Source organism: Mytilus trossulus, chromosome 9, assembly GCF_036588685.1.
Source record: "Mytilus trossulus isolate FHL-02 chromosome 9, PNRI_Mtr1.1.1.hap1, whole genome shotgun sequence".
Classification (NCBI taxonomy): Eukaryota; Metazoa; Mollusca; class Bivalvia; order Mytilida; family Mytilidae; genus Mytilus; species Mytilus trossulus.
The window spans coordinates 18,275,795-18,294,132 of NC_086381.1; the positions used below are offsets into that span (position 1 = coordinate 18,275,795).

The 18,338-nt window shown below is 30.6% G+C and overlaps 2 protein-coding genes across 4 annotated transcripts in view; one reads left to right on the forward strand and one right to left on the reverse strand.

The window, feature by feature from the left end:
- Positions 1-18,338, reverse strand: part of LOC134685236 (lipase maturation factor 2-like) — a 53,814-nt gene that overhangs the window by 29,894 nt on the left and 5,582 nt on the right. For both annotated transcript variants that reach the window (XM_063544760.1, XM_063544759.1), the window contains exons 6-7: positions 18,000-18,025; positions 16,390-16,542 (exon numbers count right to left, since the gene is read on the reverse strand). In XM_063544760.1, the coding sequence (XP_063400830.1) occupies positions 16,390-16,542; positions 18,000-18,025 (179 nt within the window). The remainder of the gene's footprint in view (positions 1-16,389; positions 16,543-17,999; positions 18,026-18,338) is intronic.
- LOC134685234 (malignant fibrous histiocytoma-amplified sequence 1 homolog) lies at positions 1,109-14,078 on the forward strand. 2 transcript variants are annotated; one of them, XM_063544758.1, is made up of 3 exons: positions 1,109-1,329; positions 9,168-9,597; positions 10,918-14,077. In XM_063544758.1, exons 1-3 carry the CDS (start codon positions 1,324-1,326, stop codon positions 13,848-13,850), a joined length of 3,369 nt encoding a protein of 1,122 aa, XP_063400828.1. In that variant the 5' UTR covers positions 1,109-1,323; the 3' UTR covers positions 13,851-14,077. The 2 variants fall into 2 exon arrangements, with proteins under 2 accessions (XP_063400828.1, XP_063400827.1); XM_063544757.1 differs by lacking the exon at positions 1,109-1,329 and adding an exon at positions 4,917-5,257 and having other exon boundaries at positions 10,918-14,078.

Below are 18,338 nucleotides of genomic sequence, written 5' to 3' on the forward strand. Positions count from 1 at the left end.
TTTTATGCTCTGCAATATGCATGATAAAATAAAGTAAAACATATATGTGAGTACAGTTTTTAGATTTGACTAACAGTGATGTTGGTATACGACTTAAAATTGTCATGCTGATGTATTCAGACATTCAGACAAATAATGCACCTGCCTGACCATAGGAAATTTAAATTTAATATTATGTATCATATGTATATAGTTTCTGCCGTTCAATTAGAGTTATCAAGATACCCAGTACTATAAATTTAGAAATGATTGATGAGAAATAGTTGTGCATACCCCTGGGGTCATGGACATCAGGGTACTGTGTCCACCTTTATACTTGCTGTTTGGGGTGAGGCAAGGCTGTTGACCTATAATGGTTTAAGTTTTGCAAATTGTGACTTGGATGGAAAGTTGTCTCATTGGCACTTATACCACATCTTTTTTTCATATTCAAATTATAAGCACTATCAACAAGATCACCAATGGTCTATCATTTTCATGTACATATAGATGACTATTGTATTGTTTTATAATCTTTCTGCATAATCCATAGAACTAGTTCAAACTGATCTATAGTCATAGGGCGAAAATGGATGAATAGATTCATGTAAAAAGAATCCTTTCCGCTAAATGATACATATGAAAGCTCATCAAGTATTCACAAAAACTCATTAATTTTGCACAAGTTGATCAAATTATTTCCTAATTTGATGAGAAATATTGAATAATTTTAAAAGGTTATAATATATTACTTTTTTTTTAAAAGTTTACAAATGACTTCAAACAAATGCTTTCATACTAATAAATTTAAAAAAAATTATTACTTTTATATGACATCAATACATATATATATCAGGTATATACATATAAACCTTTTATTAAATCAATAATTTAAAAGTTCCTTCATTTTTTATCAATAAATTTCTAAATCTAACCACACAAACATGATATGAAATGAAAACTTTAAGGAGAAATTTAAATGTACAAATAAAATGTCTGGTCAATGCAAGTACCAGTGTAATATATATACATACAAGTCAATCATAGACCAGATTAAATGTCACACTTGCTTGAACAATTTCTTTAAATGAAATACATTTTACAAATAAAAATCTCTGTTTATCTACTACCAATTTAAATACACAGGGCAGATTTGCCTTTCACTTTAGAAATTAGCATATCCTTTGATTAGTTGTCAATTGCATGGTTACCTATACCCAACTCGTTATTGTTATGACTGAGGTGATTAGGAACTTCCAATTGTAAAGATGGAATTAACTTAGATCAGTTTTTGGAGACTATTTGTTCATTTATTTGCTGGGAAATATTTACATTTTCTCAACTATGGAGGTAACTAATTAATTTTTGGTTCACGTAATAGAATGTGTAAAAAGATATGTTATTTCAAATATTTGCACGTACCCACCAATTCAAAACAATGTACTTTAAAGAAGTACAAGACAGCTCACCTTTTTTTTCAAAAGTTCTATTGTACACGTTGAAATGCTCTATTATAACTTTTAGGTTATAAAATAGAAAAAATGTTAAATAAAAACTTAAAATTAAACTCAGTTTGTTGGTCTTGAATAGATTAAAGTCAAATCACATTAACATGCATTTGTCATGAATATGAATGTAATATTTGCCAATGGACAAAAGTAGCCATTCAAAATATCATTCTTATTCATGCACTTTTCTATATATATAAGAAAAGCCCTGGAATTGTATATGGTTTGACCACTTACATGTAGTAATCATACCATTAATTGCAGTTTTCTATTGACAATACCTTTCTATTCTACAAATATTGACCAAAAATAAATAATAAAGATTCTTTTATTGTAAAAGATCTGAATCCACAAGGTTACAAGGATAAACCAAAGTGATATCATTTAGAAACTTTATATACCTTTTTTTTAAAATGATTTAAAAGAGCATTATTCATGGTGAGCACTTATTTCAAACCAGTACAAACATCATTTCATGCAAGGAGGGATCACACACTAAGGATACAGGCGACTTCATGAAAAGCGAAAAAAATCTTAGTGTTTTTTTTTAATCAGAGCATAAACTAGTCAATCCTAACAAATCAAAAATGAAACCCTCAGACCGACATACATTACTATAATGTTGTTATAGATATGCACAAAATTAAATGCTTGAAGTCTTATACCTCTCCATGTTATCCTTGCTACTAGGTACATTTTCATTTTTAATCCAATTAAAGTTTCTTTTCAGTTCTGAAGATTATTTAGATTTTAATTAAGTGCTATTATATACAGCAGATTACGATTTGATTACGATTTACAATATCACTATACACAATTTGGTTTTGACTTTGTCTGGGTATTAAAACCTGGGTTACAATGATTAAGTCTAAACACTACGCATAATACTAGGGTATTTTCCAATACTTTTCATGACTAATGTGTCCAAGTTTAAATATCCAATATACTTTCAATATCGTTTATCTAATATATCTTAAAATTTTAATATTGAAGCTTCAAACTGAAATATAAATACAAGTTTGAGGCAGCATTTGCATCAAGTTGGGGTTTACAATAAAATTACTACATTCGTCATAAAAATTTTAAAAATTTATTTGATGATTTATTTAAATTACGCTTAATTTAGCATCTGATTATTTTAGATCATGATGCATTTTGTGATATACTTTTGATATTACAACATTAAAACTGACATGTACTACAGTCAGATTTTGCATTATATTAGTTATCATTAAAAGTAATTACTAGAAAATTCAGTATTCTGAATGTTCATGTAGGCAGGGAATATAAAAAAGAAGATGTGGTATGATCGCCAATGAGATAACTATCAAAAAAAATTTTAAAAAATGACACAGACATTAACAACTATAGGTCACCGTACGGAATAACACGTTCTCTTGTTTATGATAAACAAATCAATTCTAAAAGTGATATATAAAATTTCTGCCTCTCAAAACAGAATCCTTATCAGATGTCATAATTTTAATTTCCAATTATATGTAAAGAGATAATAATAGAATTTCCTTTCTCAACACATCAATATAAATCATTTTATTGATGAAATGTCAATCAAGTAAATTGAATGAGGATTAGGAAAATTCTGTGTGAATTCATCATTACAATGGTTGACCAAAGGACGATAACTGTGTCCTTGGACCATTACAATGGTTGACAAAAGGACAAAATTGGGCGATGATTATTACGATTTCATGAGATGCTGCATACACATACTGTAAATCAACTTATTTTTCGAGAGCAATTCTTTTTTTACGAGTAGAAAAATAACACGAATATAAATTGTCACAAATATGTCATTCTTTGATCTTTCCTTAATAAACGTCATCAAGTAAATCAGATAATCACGAAATTAAATAGCTGGGAAGTGGTAAAGAAAGGGTAAAACGCGAAATAAAGTATCCCCGAAAAAAGTTTGTTTACAGTAATTGATATCTCAACTTTGCAAAACCCATCCAGTATTAATTTTACTCAAAGAAAAAACTATTGGATGTATAGTTGTCTCCACCTCTTCTTATGTCTATCCCCAAACTTTTTGAATCAACAGTTTTTCTTTAAATGAAAATAATGAATAAAACCCCATAAATCTGAAACGTATGGTCGAAAATCTATAAAAATCAAAAGGAAGCACATTTCAATAAAAATAGACAATTCACCAAAGTTTTTTGCAAATTGGTGAAATTGTTTTTGAGTTATTGTCAAAAAACTAGAAAATCCCTAGAACATGGGAAACAGTTGATAATCCTTAATTTATAAAAAAAAAAAAAAAAAGGGAGCTCCCGTCAATAGATAGAAACATTTCAACAAAGTTTCATGCATATCGGTAAAAGCGTTTTTGAGTTAAGATCCGACATTTTGACTGACTGGACTGACTGACAGACAGTCAATGGTAAACCATAATATGTCCCATAAATGGGCGTATAAAAAGGGGTGAAAAATTAATTTAATATTGCTTAATTTCTAGTGATAGTTAATATTGCTTAATTTCTAGTGATAGTTAATATCTTAATGCAATGAATAGTTATCTGAAATTTAGTTTTTTTAGTACTTATCAGGATAAAACTGTACTCATTCAAACTATTTCTTAACTAAATTTAATTTGAAATAATATCAACTTCTGCACAACTTTTTGAAAAGTACAAATCTTATAAAGACTAAAAGGTGAAAAACAATGGTGGAATTACTTCTAAACGTCAAAAGATTAATAGGTGAAAAACAATGGTGGAATTACTCCTAAACGTCAACAGAATGTACATCAAAGAAAAAAAACCAATCCTCTAACTAGGAAATAATCAATCACTATTTCTCAATTATCTAAATACGGTCAATCGAGAAATTGTTACAGCTAACATCTAACAAGCTCAGTAAACTGATTGTAAATCTTGTCCAAAACAATTAACCATTTATTATAATTAACATGATTGAAAGCCAATCAATTATAACATTGATTGTAATCTGCATTAAATGCTTAAACAATTGATTTTAAATTATCCCAATTGACCCTACAAGGGTTACTAGAAGGTTTTTTTTCTTTTTATTACTAATAAATCAATTTTATAGCATCAAGTAAGAGAAAATCGAATCAAGTTCAATAAAATAGTTCATACCAAATTTTCTTGTAGAATTTTTTTCAGCTTTTTTTATAGGACTAAAATTTGAGAAAAAGTTTTAACTATTATTCTAGTCGTGTCCTTGTTATCAGACACACAAATTAATTCACTAATGATAAATAGTTTGTTCTTAAACAAAATTTTGAACCCTATGACAAAACAAATTATTTTTTTTACTTTCTTCTATTGACCAAGAAAATCTCCCTCATGAGACCTCCCCAAATGTGCATTGTCAGGTGAAATAAAAGTACCCCTATAATTCTGACATAAGTAGAAATGGATTTCTATATCTACCTGTGTAGGACTGATAAAATTGGTTCAAGTGAAAAATTGAGATAAAATATATTGACGAAATTGTTAGCACTCACTGGGATATTAAAATACCATAAAAAGATCAATAACGAAAGCCTGGTTTGACAGATCGAGGCATTGATAATCGGTTTTACTCAAGTTAAATCCTAAAATCAAATACATTTTGACAATGTTTCAAATGGAAACATGAGGCTTGTGTAAAATCTAGAGAGAAATATGTTACTAGTTGTAAATATTTGAAAACAACTTTACCAAAGTGTGGAAAACATGATTAAGAAGGCTAGATTTAAGAGAACTTTAGTTGAAAATAATGAAAAGAGTAGCAATTTTAAGGTAAGAGTAAACAATTGTTTATTTTACCATAAGTTTTATTGTGACTTTCAATATAATATGTAAAATTTCTTTTTTCAATCATTAAGATAAACAGATTTTATCAGCAAAGTATATATAACTCCTTAAATAAATAAGGGTATGGGTTAGGAAGCAAATGTTTGTACATGCAAAAAGTTGAAAACAGATAGCACTATAATTTCTATAATTGAAAATTACTAAAGAAAATTGAAAGTTTAGAAGTATTATCATCAGAAACTCTTCCATATACCAGAAATACAATAAAATTCTGCTAAGAAAAACAATATAACATTATATGTAAGATATTTTTAATAACAAGTATACAAAGTTAAAAACTTTTTGCCTCTAGCCATGACTTTTTTTAATACAATAATTAGATCTTTAAACACACAATTTATTAAAGAAGCTTAAATACTTAATTCCGCAGATTAATTTTGCAAACTTAAAATTGTATTTATTTACATATATTAGGTAACTAAGTCAATATGACGAAATAAATTTCACAATATTACACAGAGGGAAGTCTGGCTTTTCAAAATGAAGGTAAATTATCAAGAATTTTGCAATTTGAGTTATTTTTTTAATCAGTACGGTTCTTCATTTGGGGTACATTGTTCATCAGTAAACCGTCTATATATATATTTGGTTTATCACTGTTTATATAACACATACATGGTATTCCAAACAAATGATCTATTTAAAAGATTTGTAAATATTATACATGTATTAAAAAACTTCATGAATACCAAAGACAGAATTAAGAAACAAATATAGAATATAACTACAAAACTTGCAATATTGGTTTTTGATGAAACAAAGCATGTTCTATTGACAAAGTTGGACAGAAATAGGCAACCCTTTTATAGCATAAACAAATCATGAATCTACTTTCAAAATTGTACAGTTGGCAAGAGCATTAAACCAAAAGCTTCATGTTTAGTGAGGGTATACTTTAAACATGCGAAAGAATCACAAAATCTGTCTGTGGGGTTAGTAGGTGGTCTATTTCATGGCAAAATTTCCTCCCTTATACAACATTGACTGTCTTTCAAAAGGCAAAAAAAAAATCAACTTATCTAGATGTAAAACATTCTTCAGCAATATAAAACCTACCATAAAATATGTCAAACTCTAAAACACCTAATGCTTAGAAAATTTGTGAATAAATCATACATGAATATGTATAATTATATATACATATATAAGGGTCATCAAAGATCTCCCATTAACACTTTATTCACTTAAAGACAAAAGAGGAATTTAGATATAACTGAAAACAATTATTGACAAGGTTTCAATCATGTGGCAGCATAGGGTTAACTTGTCTTTTTGAGCATTTAACCATCCCCCTTTTGAAAATTTGATCAGTCGAATATTAAAAGATAAAGGTAATAAGATTCCCAAAATATAAAACATGTTTTTTTTTAAATGACCCCCATAACACCAGCATAATAGACAGCACAAACAGAGGTGTGTAAACAATAGTAAATAATATGGGTAACATTTAAAATATGTGGCCCTATTCATGACAGTGTGGGAATTCATTTATATTCCTATCCATCATTGTCCATACTTCAATCTAATATGTCATTAACTATTCAATAAATTAATTTATAGAGTTAAAGACATTTAAATATATTTAATTTATCCTTGATCAATATTTTTTCCATACAAGTACAAAATATAAATACCACCTTACGATCAGACAAAATAAATATAGGCCTCAATAGGAGGTTTTAACGTCTGCAAATCAGATTATGTAATATATCCTGATACCAAATTCTATCTCATGATTTTATATAATATCAAGCACCATAACCCATCCATCAAAGCCACATTTGGGAAAAGTTTAATATAACTTATCATTAATTCTGGTCTCTTAATGGTAGTTTTATAAAAATAAGTCAAGTAATAAGTCTAAAACTTTAACTGACCTCATAGATAAGACGGTTGGTTTTCCTTTTTGAGTGTTTTATACTAGTCATTTTTGGGGCCCTTGGTTTTTACAGCTTGCTGTTAGGCGAGAGCCAAGGCTCCAAGTTGATGACTGTACTTTGACCTATAATGGTGAACTTTTACCTTATGTGACTTGGATGGAGAGTTGTCTCATTGGCACTCATACCACATCTTCTTATATTTTAGTAGAAAAGTCAAATAAAATAAATGCTTATTTTCTCAAAACTAAATGTTGCAAGTTCTTTAATTGTAGTCAAGTAATCTTCAGATTTTTCTTCTTTGCCTTTTGGGAAACTTTCTCTCTCTGAAACTCTCTCTTTTCCTGTCATCTGAGAAGTAAATGATACACACAAACACAAACAGACACACATACAAAGAGATATAAAGTAATTAAAAAAAAAAATTTCGAATCTAACCAAAATCATTAAGCACTATTTACTATTTAACTTGTATCACATAAATAGGACTGCTCTACGGAAATATTGCTTGGTATGAAAAGACTCCCTGCAGTTCCACTTAGAAACCAAATAGTAATTAATAAAAGCATTATATTTGCTCTTATTTTTGCCTTTGAAGGGGTTTAAAGGAGCATGAAAATGATAATTTAAATGGTATGTTGTTAATATTTGTTTGTAAAGTTGTCAACAATAAGATATTTAAATCATTTGATCAATCATTTATTGGGGGTCATTTGGGGGGATTTTTATTTTTTTAATTTAAAAGTTTTTAATATTTGTTCATGTTAAATTCTTATATTTATGAATGGAGTACATTGTCATGGAACATGTAAAAGGAAGAATTTAAATTCTAAATATTAAATGTACTATAAATGCATAATAAAATATTGAATCTGAATCTACTTTTAAGTTTCTCAATAAGATTGTTTTGGAAATTCTTTTTAAACATGTATGTTTTAAATAAGAATATTTTAGATTCATTACAAAAAATATCAAAGCCTTTTAATACCTTTATCTCTAAATTTCTGAATGTTGTTTCCATTCATTATTTACATAGTGTCACAAATAAAAATATAGATTGAGTCTACCTCAAAATTCATTTGATAAATTACGAAAATGCATAAACATGTCCTTTCAATAAAATCTAAATTTTATTTGCCTAGACAAGTTCAGAAACAATTTACAAGCTAATATAAATCTCTATCAAAAACCTATTAAATATAAATAAATGTGTAACAAACTGCCAAGATATAAGTTACCCTTATAAAACATTCATTAACATATATATTGAGTTTCTACTTATAAAGCACCTAGCAATGAATATTTAATTTTCATTTGACAGACAGAAAGTTTAAGCTCTTTAGTAAAATAAACTTATGACACAATCAATGGATTATCAAGGCTTTTGAAATAGATATGTAATGAAAAAACTCAATGATGATTTGTACTTTATATTGATGAAGATTTCTCTTTTTTGAATTATGAAGGATTCATAGAAATGGGGAAACTTACATTTTGTAAACTTACAAATATTCTATCAATAGCATGAAGAAAATTGAGCAGACTTCATTTTATTACATAAATAGTTTTCTCGTTTGAATTGTTTTACATTGTCTTATCGGGGCCTTTTATAGCTGACTATGTGGTATGGGCTTTGCTCATTGTTGAAGGCCGTACGGTGACCTATAGTTGTTAATATTTGTATCATTTTGGTCTTTTGTGGATAGTTGTCTCATTGGCAATCATACCACATCTTCTTTTTTTAGCCAATGTTGAGTGAATATTTCATAATATCTGTTTCTGCAAATTTAGCTTTCCTTAAAAAAACAGATTAGCTCCTCTTAGTAACAGAGCACATTGTAATCCTTTGATGATGACCACAGGGGGAAAAGTAGTCCCAAGAATCTGCTAATGCATCACAACTTACACTACAAATTCTTACACTAAAAAAAATCAAAATATCCTTTTTTATATTTCAGAGTCCAACAAGAAGTCAGTCGGGTAGTAAACCTGGATCCCCTAAGGCAAGATCACCAAGGAAACAATCTCCTTCTCCAACAAGAAAGGGATCTGCTAAGGGATCTCCTACAAGACCAAGATCTGGTAAATCACCAAAAAGACCAGAATCAGGAAAATCACCAAAAAGACCAGAATCAGGAAAATCACTAAAAAGACCAGAATCAGGAAAATCAGACACAAAAAGTAACAAATCTGCAAGTCCAAAGACTATCAAGACCTCTACACCAAAGGATAAAAAGTCTGATTTAGAGGGGAAAGGAACCAAAGAAGCTGCTATAAAGAAGAAAAAGACAGTTGAAATAAAGGAGCCTAATGAGACAGAGGATGGCTTAAAAATTAAAAACTTGTCAAATCAAGGACTAACGAGGGTACCTGGACCTCTTCTAACAGGTACAAACTTACTTGATGTGGTTCATAAGTAATTCTCGTTTCTCATTTTTTATATTGGTTTTCCCATTTGAATGGTTTTCACTAGTCATTTTTGGGGCTCTTTATAGCTTGCTGTTTTCGGTGTGAGCCAACTTCAGGCTCACTGCTGAAGGCCATACTTTGACCTTTAATGGTTTACTTTTACAAATTACGACTTGGATGGAGAGTTGTCTCATTGGCACCCATACCACATCTTCTTACATATATTTACTTTAAGAAAATATATCTTATTAATACTTGCATATGTTACACTACATAAAACAAATGGAGGGGGTATCTCTTGCCTGTATGCTATTTTGATAGTTTAATGCAATTTTGAAATTTAAATGTTTAAAAAACTTTAACTTCTTTTCCAAGGCAAGACAAATTTTAACTACAGTTACCAGTTGGAACTAGTTAGTTTTGATTTGTACCTTTTCTGTCTTATTACCAACTTAAAACATTGATCATTTTGCAATCTTTACAATCCATCCCATTTTCTATCGAAAATAGAAACATCAAATAAAGAATTTGAAAGAAGACAGAAAAAGACCTATTTAGTTTAAAAACAATTAAACATTAATGGTGCTTTTCAAACTAAAGTAGAATTCAAAACATAAAAAAGAAATTAGGTTTCTTTTAAAAGAAACCAATTAGCAGAAAACAATAAATTATCTACTTAAAATCAATACATGTTTTATGCACTGCATCTAAAGATAAGTTCTAATGGTAATAATTCAGGCCAGTTAAATTTTGCAAATTCATACGAGATAAGATATACCTTGAGTGGGTTGGATACAAATTATTAAAGGATTTTAATAAAAATCTTTGTTAAATACATCATACAATTCATGTAGCAAAATAATTTTTCCAATAAAGCCTTCAGGTTATATTGATAGTTTTGGAGTTGTACACTTTTTTGGCACTAAATTCAAGAAATTTGAAGCCAATTGTGAAACAAAATTTTAAAATAAAAATAATATCTGACAGACTATTCTAGAAAAACAAAGGATATGGGATATCCATCCATGACACAAAATCAGTACATGCACAGGAAACAAAAAACACAAAAAACAAAGAAACATCCCTTTTATTGCTGTTCTTCATCTCAAAATTGTTTTTTTCTGAAGATTTACAATAATTTTTACTTTCGAATTCAAAAGGCCAAAAATGGCCTTATTTACCTTTTATGTTAAAAGAAAGTAAATTTAAAACTTAGATACATGTCACTATACCAGTAACACTGTATATATATATTTGTTTTAAATAATGGACAATAAAAATTATTTCTGTCTATTTCAGAGAAAAACATTGGTATTGTAAACCTATCAGCTAATAATCTAAGCTCGCTACCTGCAGACATAAAACGATGGACAACAGTGAGGAAATTAGATATCGGTAAAAATGGTTTAAAATATGGTCTGCCAAAGGAAATGGAACAAATGGTTAACCTACAAGAACTGATACTAGCAGAATGTAACATGCCGAGAATACCACCTGTCGTCTGGCAAGTAACAAGTCTACTGGTACTGGATATAAGTCGGAACAAAATTGATTTCCTGCCCCCTGAAGTAGGCCAACTTATAAACTTACAGAAATTGAACTTGAAACATACAAATATTACTGGACTACCACCAGAGATAGCATTGTGTCAGGAACTAGAAGAAGTACTATTGTGGGGTAATACGATTGAAACACTCCCAGAAACACTTCCAGTTCTTCACAAGTTAAAAACCCTCGCTTTAAATTACAGAAGTTTCTGTCGTAAAGTTGGAGATGTTTTGGAGGAATTTCTACATAAAGGCCAGGTTCCATCAGATTCTATTCCAGAATTTGTTTTTGAACTTCCTGCACTAGAAGTGCTTGATTTAGAAGCAACCAAAATAAACAATATACCAAAGACTGAAAACTATGGTTTACGTGAGATGAATCTTAGTTGTAACTTTTTAAGTGTACTGCCCAAAAATACCTACAACTTGACAAGACTGACAGTTTTGGATTTATCAAAGAATCAATTCAGCACTTTACCCGATGAACTTGGAAATGTTAGAAGTTTAGTCAGTCTTAAACTAAGTCACAACTCCCTTGTTGCCATACCAACAACAATATCTAACTTGCAAAGTTTACGTGAATTTTTCATAGCAGACAACAACCTTAAACATCTACCAATCACAATCAAAGGTCTAAAAAATCTAATAACTTTAGACGTTGAAAAAAATGAAATAAAGAAACTGCCTGATGAAATATGTGACTTAACGAAATTATCAACATTAAACATTGCAAAGAATCAGATTCATTCTCTCCCAATGCATCTACACAACCTTGAAAATTTGACCGTGGCACACAGTTACGACAAACTGCAGAAATATGGATTGTGGTTGAATGGGAATCCACTCAAATATCCTCCTAAAGAAGTCTGGAGGACGTCTGAACCAACGAAAATCTTTGACTACTTGAAGAAACTGGCTATTATGAAAACAGAGCATCTACAACGACAAAAACTAGCCATTATTGGAGAATCTCAATGTGGTAAAACCAGCTTTGTAAATGGTCTAGTACACAGCAAGTCAATGCTGACAAATAGTGAATCAGAGAAAACAAAACTTGTAGAACAAACAATTTGGAAATCAGAAAACATGGTTGACTTCATCATTTACGATTTCAGTGGAGATCCAACATACAGTGCCCCATCTGCCCTGTTTTTGGATCAGAAAGCTTTGTTTATATTGGCATATGACCACAGTAGCTATAGTATCGAAAGACATCAAGAAATGGTTGGAAAATGGCTAGACTACCTTAGCTTACATGTTCCAGGGGCAGTAATCAAACTTGTTGGTTTGAAAAGTGACCTCTGCAGATATCCAGGTCAAAAAGAGGCTGAAGAAGAAAATGAAGAGACAGAAAAGGATGAAGAAGATGAAGAAGAAAACCAACAGAAGAAACATGACGTAATAGAACAAACAAAGCAGATCTTAATGGAACAGGTGACAAATCACCAAACAAGAGCAAAAGACAAACTACTGCTAGAACTCCAACTGCTAGGTCAGAAAATAAACGAAGCAAGAGGAGCCAAGGACTATGCAAGTGATTATTTGTCACATCTGGAAGACAAGCGCCACATAGTAGAAAAATTACTGACCAATCCAGTTAATGTTATTCAAGATGTTTCAACTGTCAGCAGTATGGATTGGTTAGTCGGATTCAAATCACTTGTCAATAGCCTTGAACTCTTAGTTCTCAATTCAACATATTTCCCAAACGCAAAAAGATATGTATCCGATTCCTGGACCAAAGTCAGTAAAAGGATCAAACAACAAACCAAACATATCTACCTTACGTGGGAGGAGGTCACCAAAATCTGCCAAAAGTGTGATGTCATGGGAACAGCTGTGGAGGAATGCATGAAACATTTGCATGACATTGGAGAAATCCTTTGGCTAAAAGAAAATCCAAAGCTGAAAAATATAATTTTTCATCTGCCAAGGCGGTTCAATGATATCATAACATCTCTTTTCCGACATGATTATGATGAATTCTTCGAACTTGGAGAAGATTCCAAAATAGGGAACCTGTTTGTCTGCAAAGGAAATTTTTCTTTAGAAAAATACAAAGAAGTGGTTAGTTTGTTTCAGAGTCAAGGTCAAATTCCAAGACCATTGCTGAACTGCTTTTGGTTCTACCATAATTTCTCATCAGCTGAATATGATGACCTTTTGACCTTGCTACCCTTGTTTGAGATGTGCTACTCGTTAGTCGAACCAGAAGTTCCTGATGGCTGTTACTATATTCGTCCGTTAATGGTGCTCCCATGGTACAATAAGGGTGAAATTGGCACAGATCTTGTAGAAATGCAATCTACCTTGACAACAACAAACAATGAAACTTTGGCATTTGAATATGAATTTCCACTCACAATACCGGATGGAACTTTTGAAAAGCTTGTATGTGTTCTACAAGACATTGTCAAAACAAGAACTGACTGGAAAGATGCTGTTTATGCAGATTTAGAATTAGGTGAAATTCTAATAACTCGTTACCATGACAATAGATCTGAGAGTGAACATGTGACTATCCTCTTAGGAGGTCCAGATAAAGGAAGTGTTGAAAAATCTGTGAAACAATTATCTGAAATAGTAACTGAAGTACTCTGTAAAGTGAAGGGACTAGTATGGAGAATTAATGCTCCTGTGTCACTCTGGCAAAATCATTATATTTTCAGTGGACAAAAGGAATGAAGTGACAGACAATTTTAGAGACAAAATGAAAGATATATAAATCATAAGCTGTTAGAACAGATATATACATGTATCATAGCAACAAATCTGTTCAGAATCCGTTTTCAGTGAAAATTATGAGTTATATGATAACATATAAAATTCACCATTTAAAAAAAGTCTTTGATCCTTTATTTATTTGTCCAATGTATCAAATGCAGTGTGAAGAAGTGTCTACTGTACATGTCGGCAAGAAAAAATCATTTTGTTTTAAATTTAAATACAAATGTATTGAGGTACTTCAACAGGTACTCTGAGAAACATGTAACTATTATAAGTATTCTAACAACATATAAACACAATGATACATTTGTATGGCTGCAACTCATAATTATTGGTAATCAACATCACTTAACATCCCAACAATTCTTTCCTTTGATAAAATGTATTTTTCTTACCTGAAGCATCAAACAAAAGGATACACTTGAATGAAATAGAAACCCAAATATCACTATTCAACAATGAACATGTATTTGCACATTATGTAAGCTGTAAATTGCCATTAGTATAAACAAGTTGAGATAACTTGAAACTGAATATAACAGAGACTTCAAAGGGGGACTAAAGATACTAGAGGGAAATTGCTCATGGCTCATATTAAAACAAACTGACAACGCTTGAAATGAAAAAGACAAACAATAGTACACAAGACACAACATCAAAAACAAAAGAATAAGCAACATGAACCCTATCAAAAGCTGGGGGTGATCTCAGTTGCTCTGGATGATCACCCAACACCAAATACTCAAAAGGACAAAAAATCATCAAGAATCAATGGGGACTGACCAGGCTTTTGACTTTGGACAAGCACATGAACAAATGGCAGGTTGCGATAGTTTCTAGAGATCTCATCTTCTCTTTACTGTCTAGATAAGTGAAGTCAAATTGTACATAAAAGAAGGAGGTACAATAAAATTACAGTACAGGAATATAATTTTACTCCAAGAAAAATGCTAAAGAGAGAACAATAAAACATAAATAAAAGCAAAATCAGTAATAAACTATACCATATCAAAGACTGATAGGAGCTGCCAAAGTTAAGCTTAACCTGCTGATTGGAAATTATGTAATTGTATGATTTCCTAATTCACATTTATGGCAATATTATTGTTTCATTCTCAACACTTTGCACTTGTCAATAACAGTTCGTGCCAAACTGTATTAGGGTATGTCTGTACGAAAAAGAAATTTGAATCTTTCTTCTATATTCAACCAAAACATCTTAAAAATTCCATCTGACCAACTGATTTTTTGTTTGACATTTTGTCATTTAGACAGAGTTTGGGATACACTGCAATAACTTACAAAAATTACAAATGGAATATATTACACAGTATTCATAGATAAATATGATGCAATCTTTTGAGAGAACTTTTTTTTTGTAAACATTGTCAAATTTCTATCATTGTCCTGGCTTAAATATGGGTACTTACAACATCAGAGTTAACCTAGAACTTGTATGACACCAATAGAAAAAGAACTTAAAAAACTTGAGACTTTAAACCTCCTTGTGGCATATAAACATGAAATCTATTCTTAGGAGTCTTGAATGCCTGATTTAAACAGTGAAATTTGACTACAATGAAGTTTAAAATAAAAAAAAATAGTTAATGATCCCTAGTACTATAAAAAAACAACATAGCACCTCTATAAAAATCTAGGTAAGTTATAACTAAGGCAATAAAATACATACTGAAAAAATGTTTTGTGCAAATCAAAAGTTGCTTGTCAAAAATTTAAGCATTAAGGTGTTAGAGCAAAGAATTGTCAGCTTCCAGACAGAATGGTATATCTGAGTGTTTTTTTTTATTAAAATGTCTTCTTACAAATTATAATATGAAACATCTGAATCAACGTATTTGTCTGCTCTAGCAAAATGACGACACTCATAGCTCATTAACGTCACGAGTATGCAAGAAATATTTGCTGATAAACATTATTCACTGATCAATATAAGCTTATTTGCATGTCAACAAAAGACTACATAATACATGCCACGAAATATGTCAAAATGAAGCAAATACCCTAAATATCTAAAATAAAAAATATGCAACAAGGGAAATAACTCTAAACTTGTTCTTTAACTCATCTTATAAATTATCAATATAAAATAAATTATACCAATTTAAAGACTTAGAGGCACTGTAAATCAAGGTGAAGTGGTATAATTTCCATGATATTTTGTGCTGTGATTACTTCAAGGATAATTTCCATCAGAATTTTTTTTTATCATTAGTAACTCAACTAACCATAAAAATTAAAGTCAAATACCTGAAGGAATGCCCATATTCTCAGTCAACTGTCGACTGTTAAATGACCTACATTGATAGATCTATTTGCAACAACCAATTAGTTAAAAGATGAGCATACAAATTAAAATAAGGTTGTCAGATGAATATTAAAAAAAAAAAAAAAGTGGTACAAATTTCAACACATATTAAAACTGCAAAAACAAGGTTTAATCAATTTTCTCTTGATTATTTGTAAACAAATAACTCACCTGCGCACAAAAGGCAAATATCTTTAAGCCTCTGACAGGTGCAAAGAACAGGAATGGTATGGCCATCTCTATCACATATGTGGCGACACAACTCAGTTTCAGAAACCATTCTGGGAATTGGTGCCAATACCAGGCTAGTGGTGTAGGAATACACTGAAATCACAATTATATGGTAGGGGAGATAACTCATTTCAAAAATATATTTTTTTTAGGTTGCACATTTTAAAAGTCAATATTGGTTTTGGAGTATTTTTTCAAAATTTAAATTATACTTAAATTTTGAACTACTCCTCTCTTTACTTTTGAGTCTTTTGTGACGTTTTGTCACAATGTTCTGGGCAGTATTTCGTGATGATTTTAGGATCTCATGTTAAGAAATTTGAAAATAAAAGTATTGTATAACAAGAGACTGTCACAACGACAGCAAACAGGATTTATTAGCATTTATTTGTGTCCTGGCAATATCACAAGAACCATTACTGATGATTGGTGAAAGTTAAAATTGTCAATATCAAATTTGACCTCTATTTTGTCATCAGTATCAACATATTGAAATTTGAAAAGCTTAGATTGAATGGTTTGTGAGTAAATGCAACAACGTGAATGGAAACACCATTTTACGATCTTTCAAGAACCATAACTCCTGAACAGTAAAAGTCAAAATCGTCATTATTGAACTTGACCTCTATTTTGTCATCAGTAACAACATATTAAAATTTGAAAAGCTTTGGTTGAATGGTTCATGAGAAAATGCACAGACACGACTGGAAACACCATTTTTCAATCTTTCAAGAACCATAACTCCTGAACGGTAAAAGTCAAAATCGTCATTATTAAACTTGACCTCCATTTTGTCACCAGTAACAACATATTAAAATTTGCGAAGCTTTGGTAGAACAGTTCATGCGTAAATGCACGGACACGACTGGAAACGCCATATTTCAATCTTTCAAGAACCATAACTCCTGAACGGTAAAAGTCAAAATCGTCATTATTGAACTTGACCTCCATTTTGTCACCAGTAACAACATATTAAAATTTGGGAAGCTTTGGTTGAACTGTTCATGCGTAAATGCACGGACACGACTGGAAACGCCATTTTTCAATCTTTCAAGAACCATAACTCCTGAACGGTATAAGTCAAAATGGCCATTATTGAACTTTACCTTCATTTAGTTGTCAGTAACAACATATTAAAATTTTAAAAGGTTTGGATGAACGGTTCTTGAGTTAATGCACGGACAACATTTGATTGCCACCCGCCCGACCGACCGACCGCCCGCCCGCCCTGCCGCCCACCGAGCGTCCCCAATTTAATAACCGGCATTTTTGTCACAAAAATCCAGTTAAAAATTACCAGTCAAGTATTAATTATTTTGGAGTCTTTGTCAAATAATAAGTGTTGTGTATACTATTACTATTATTTGTGGTTTAGCTGTTTTTCATTTTTTGCTATGGTGTTGTCAATTTGTTTTGATTTATATGAGTATAAATGTCCTTGGTATCTTTTGCCTTGCTTTTACTAGCCTAACACTTAAACATGATGGAGTATGGACTAATAGACTCAGAAATATGAAATATGCTTTGATCACTTCTAAGAATGTACAAACCTGAGATTCAAAGTGCACTGATAATGCTGAAAAATAAATAATATCATAGCTGGAATGACAAAACAATAAACAGATGCAAACACAAAAGGAAAGTTACAATTCTAATGTCACATGTTTTTTAACAACAGTTGTTTTGGACAATATTTAAATTGATTTGCATTTAACATTTTATTTATCCTGTCAATGTCATATATTGTATAGAATGTGGTTGGAGAAATTTAGTCTCAGTATTTGGCAAACATATTTGTTTCTATTAAAATAATCTTGCAATTAGATTATCACTGTCTTGTATTTTAAAATATACTAGAGCACATTCTATGGTTTTTAGTGTTGAGGGTT

Coding starts and splice junctions, on each gene's coding strand:
- LOC134685234 (XM_063544757.1), top strand. CDS start 5,192: ATGATTAAGAAGGCTAGATTTAAGAGAACTTTAGTTGAAAATAATGAA. Junction 5,258..9,167: donor AAAAGAGTAGCAATTTTAAG/GTAAGAGTAAAC, acceptor TTTATATTTCAG/AGTCCAACAAGAAGTCAGTC. Junction 9,598..10,917: donor ACCTGGACCTCTTCTAACAG/GTACAAACTTAC, acceptor TGTCTATTTCAG/AGAAAAACATTGGTATTGTA.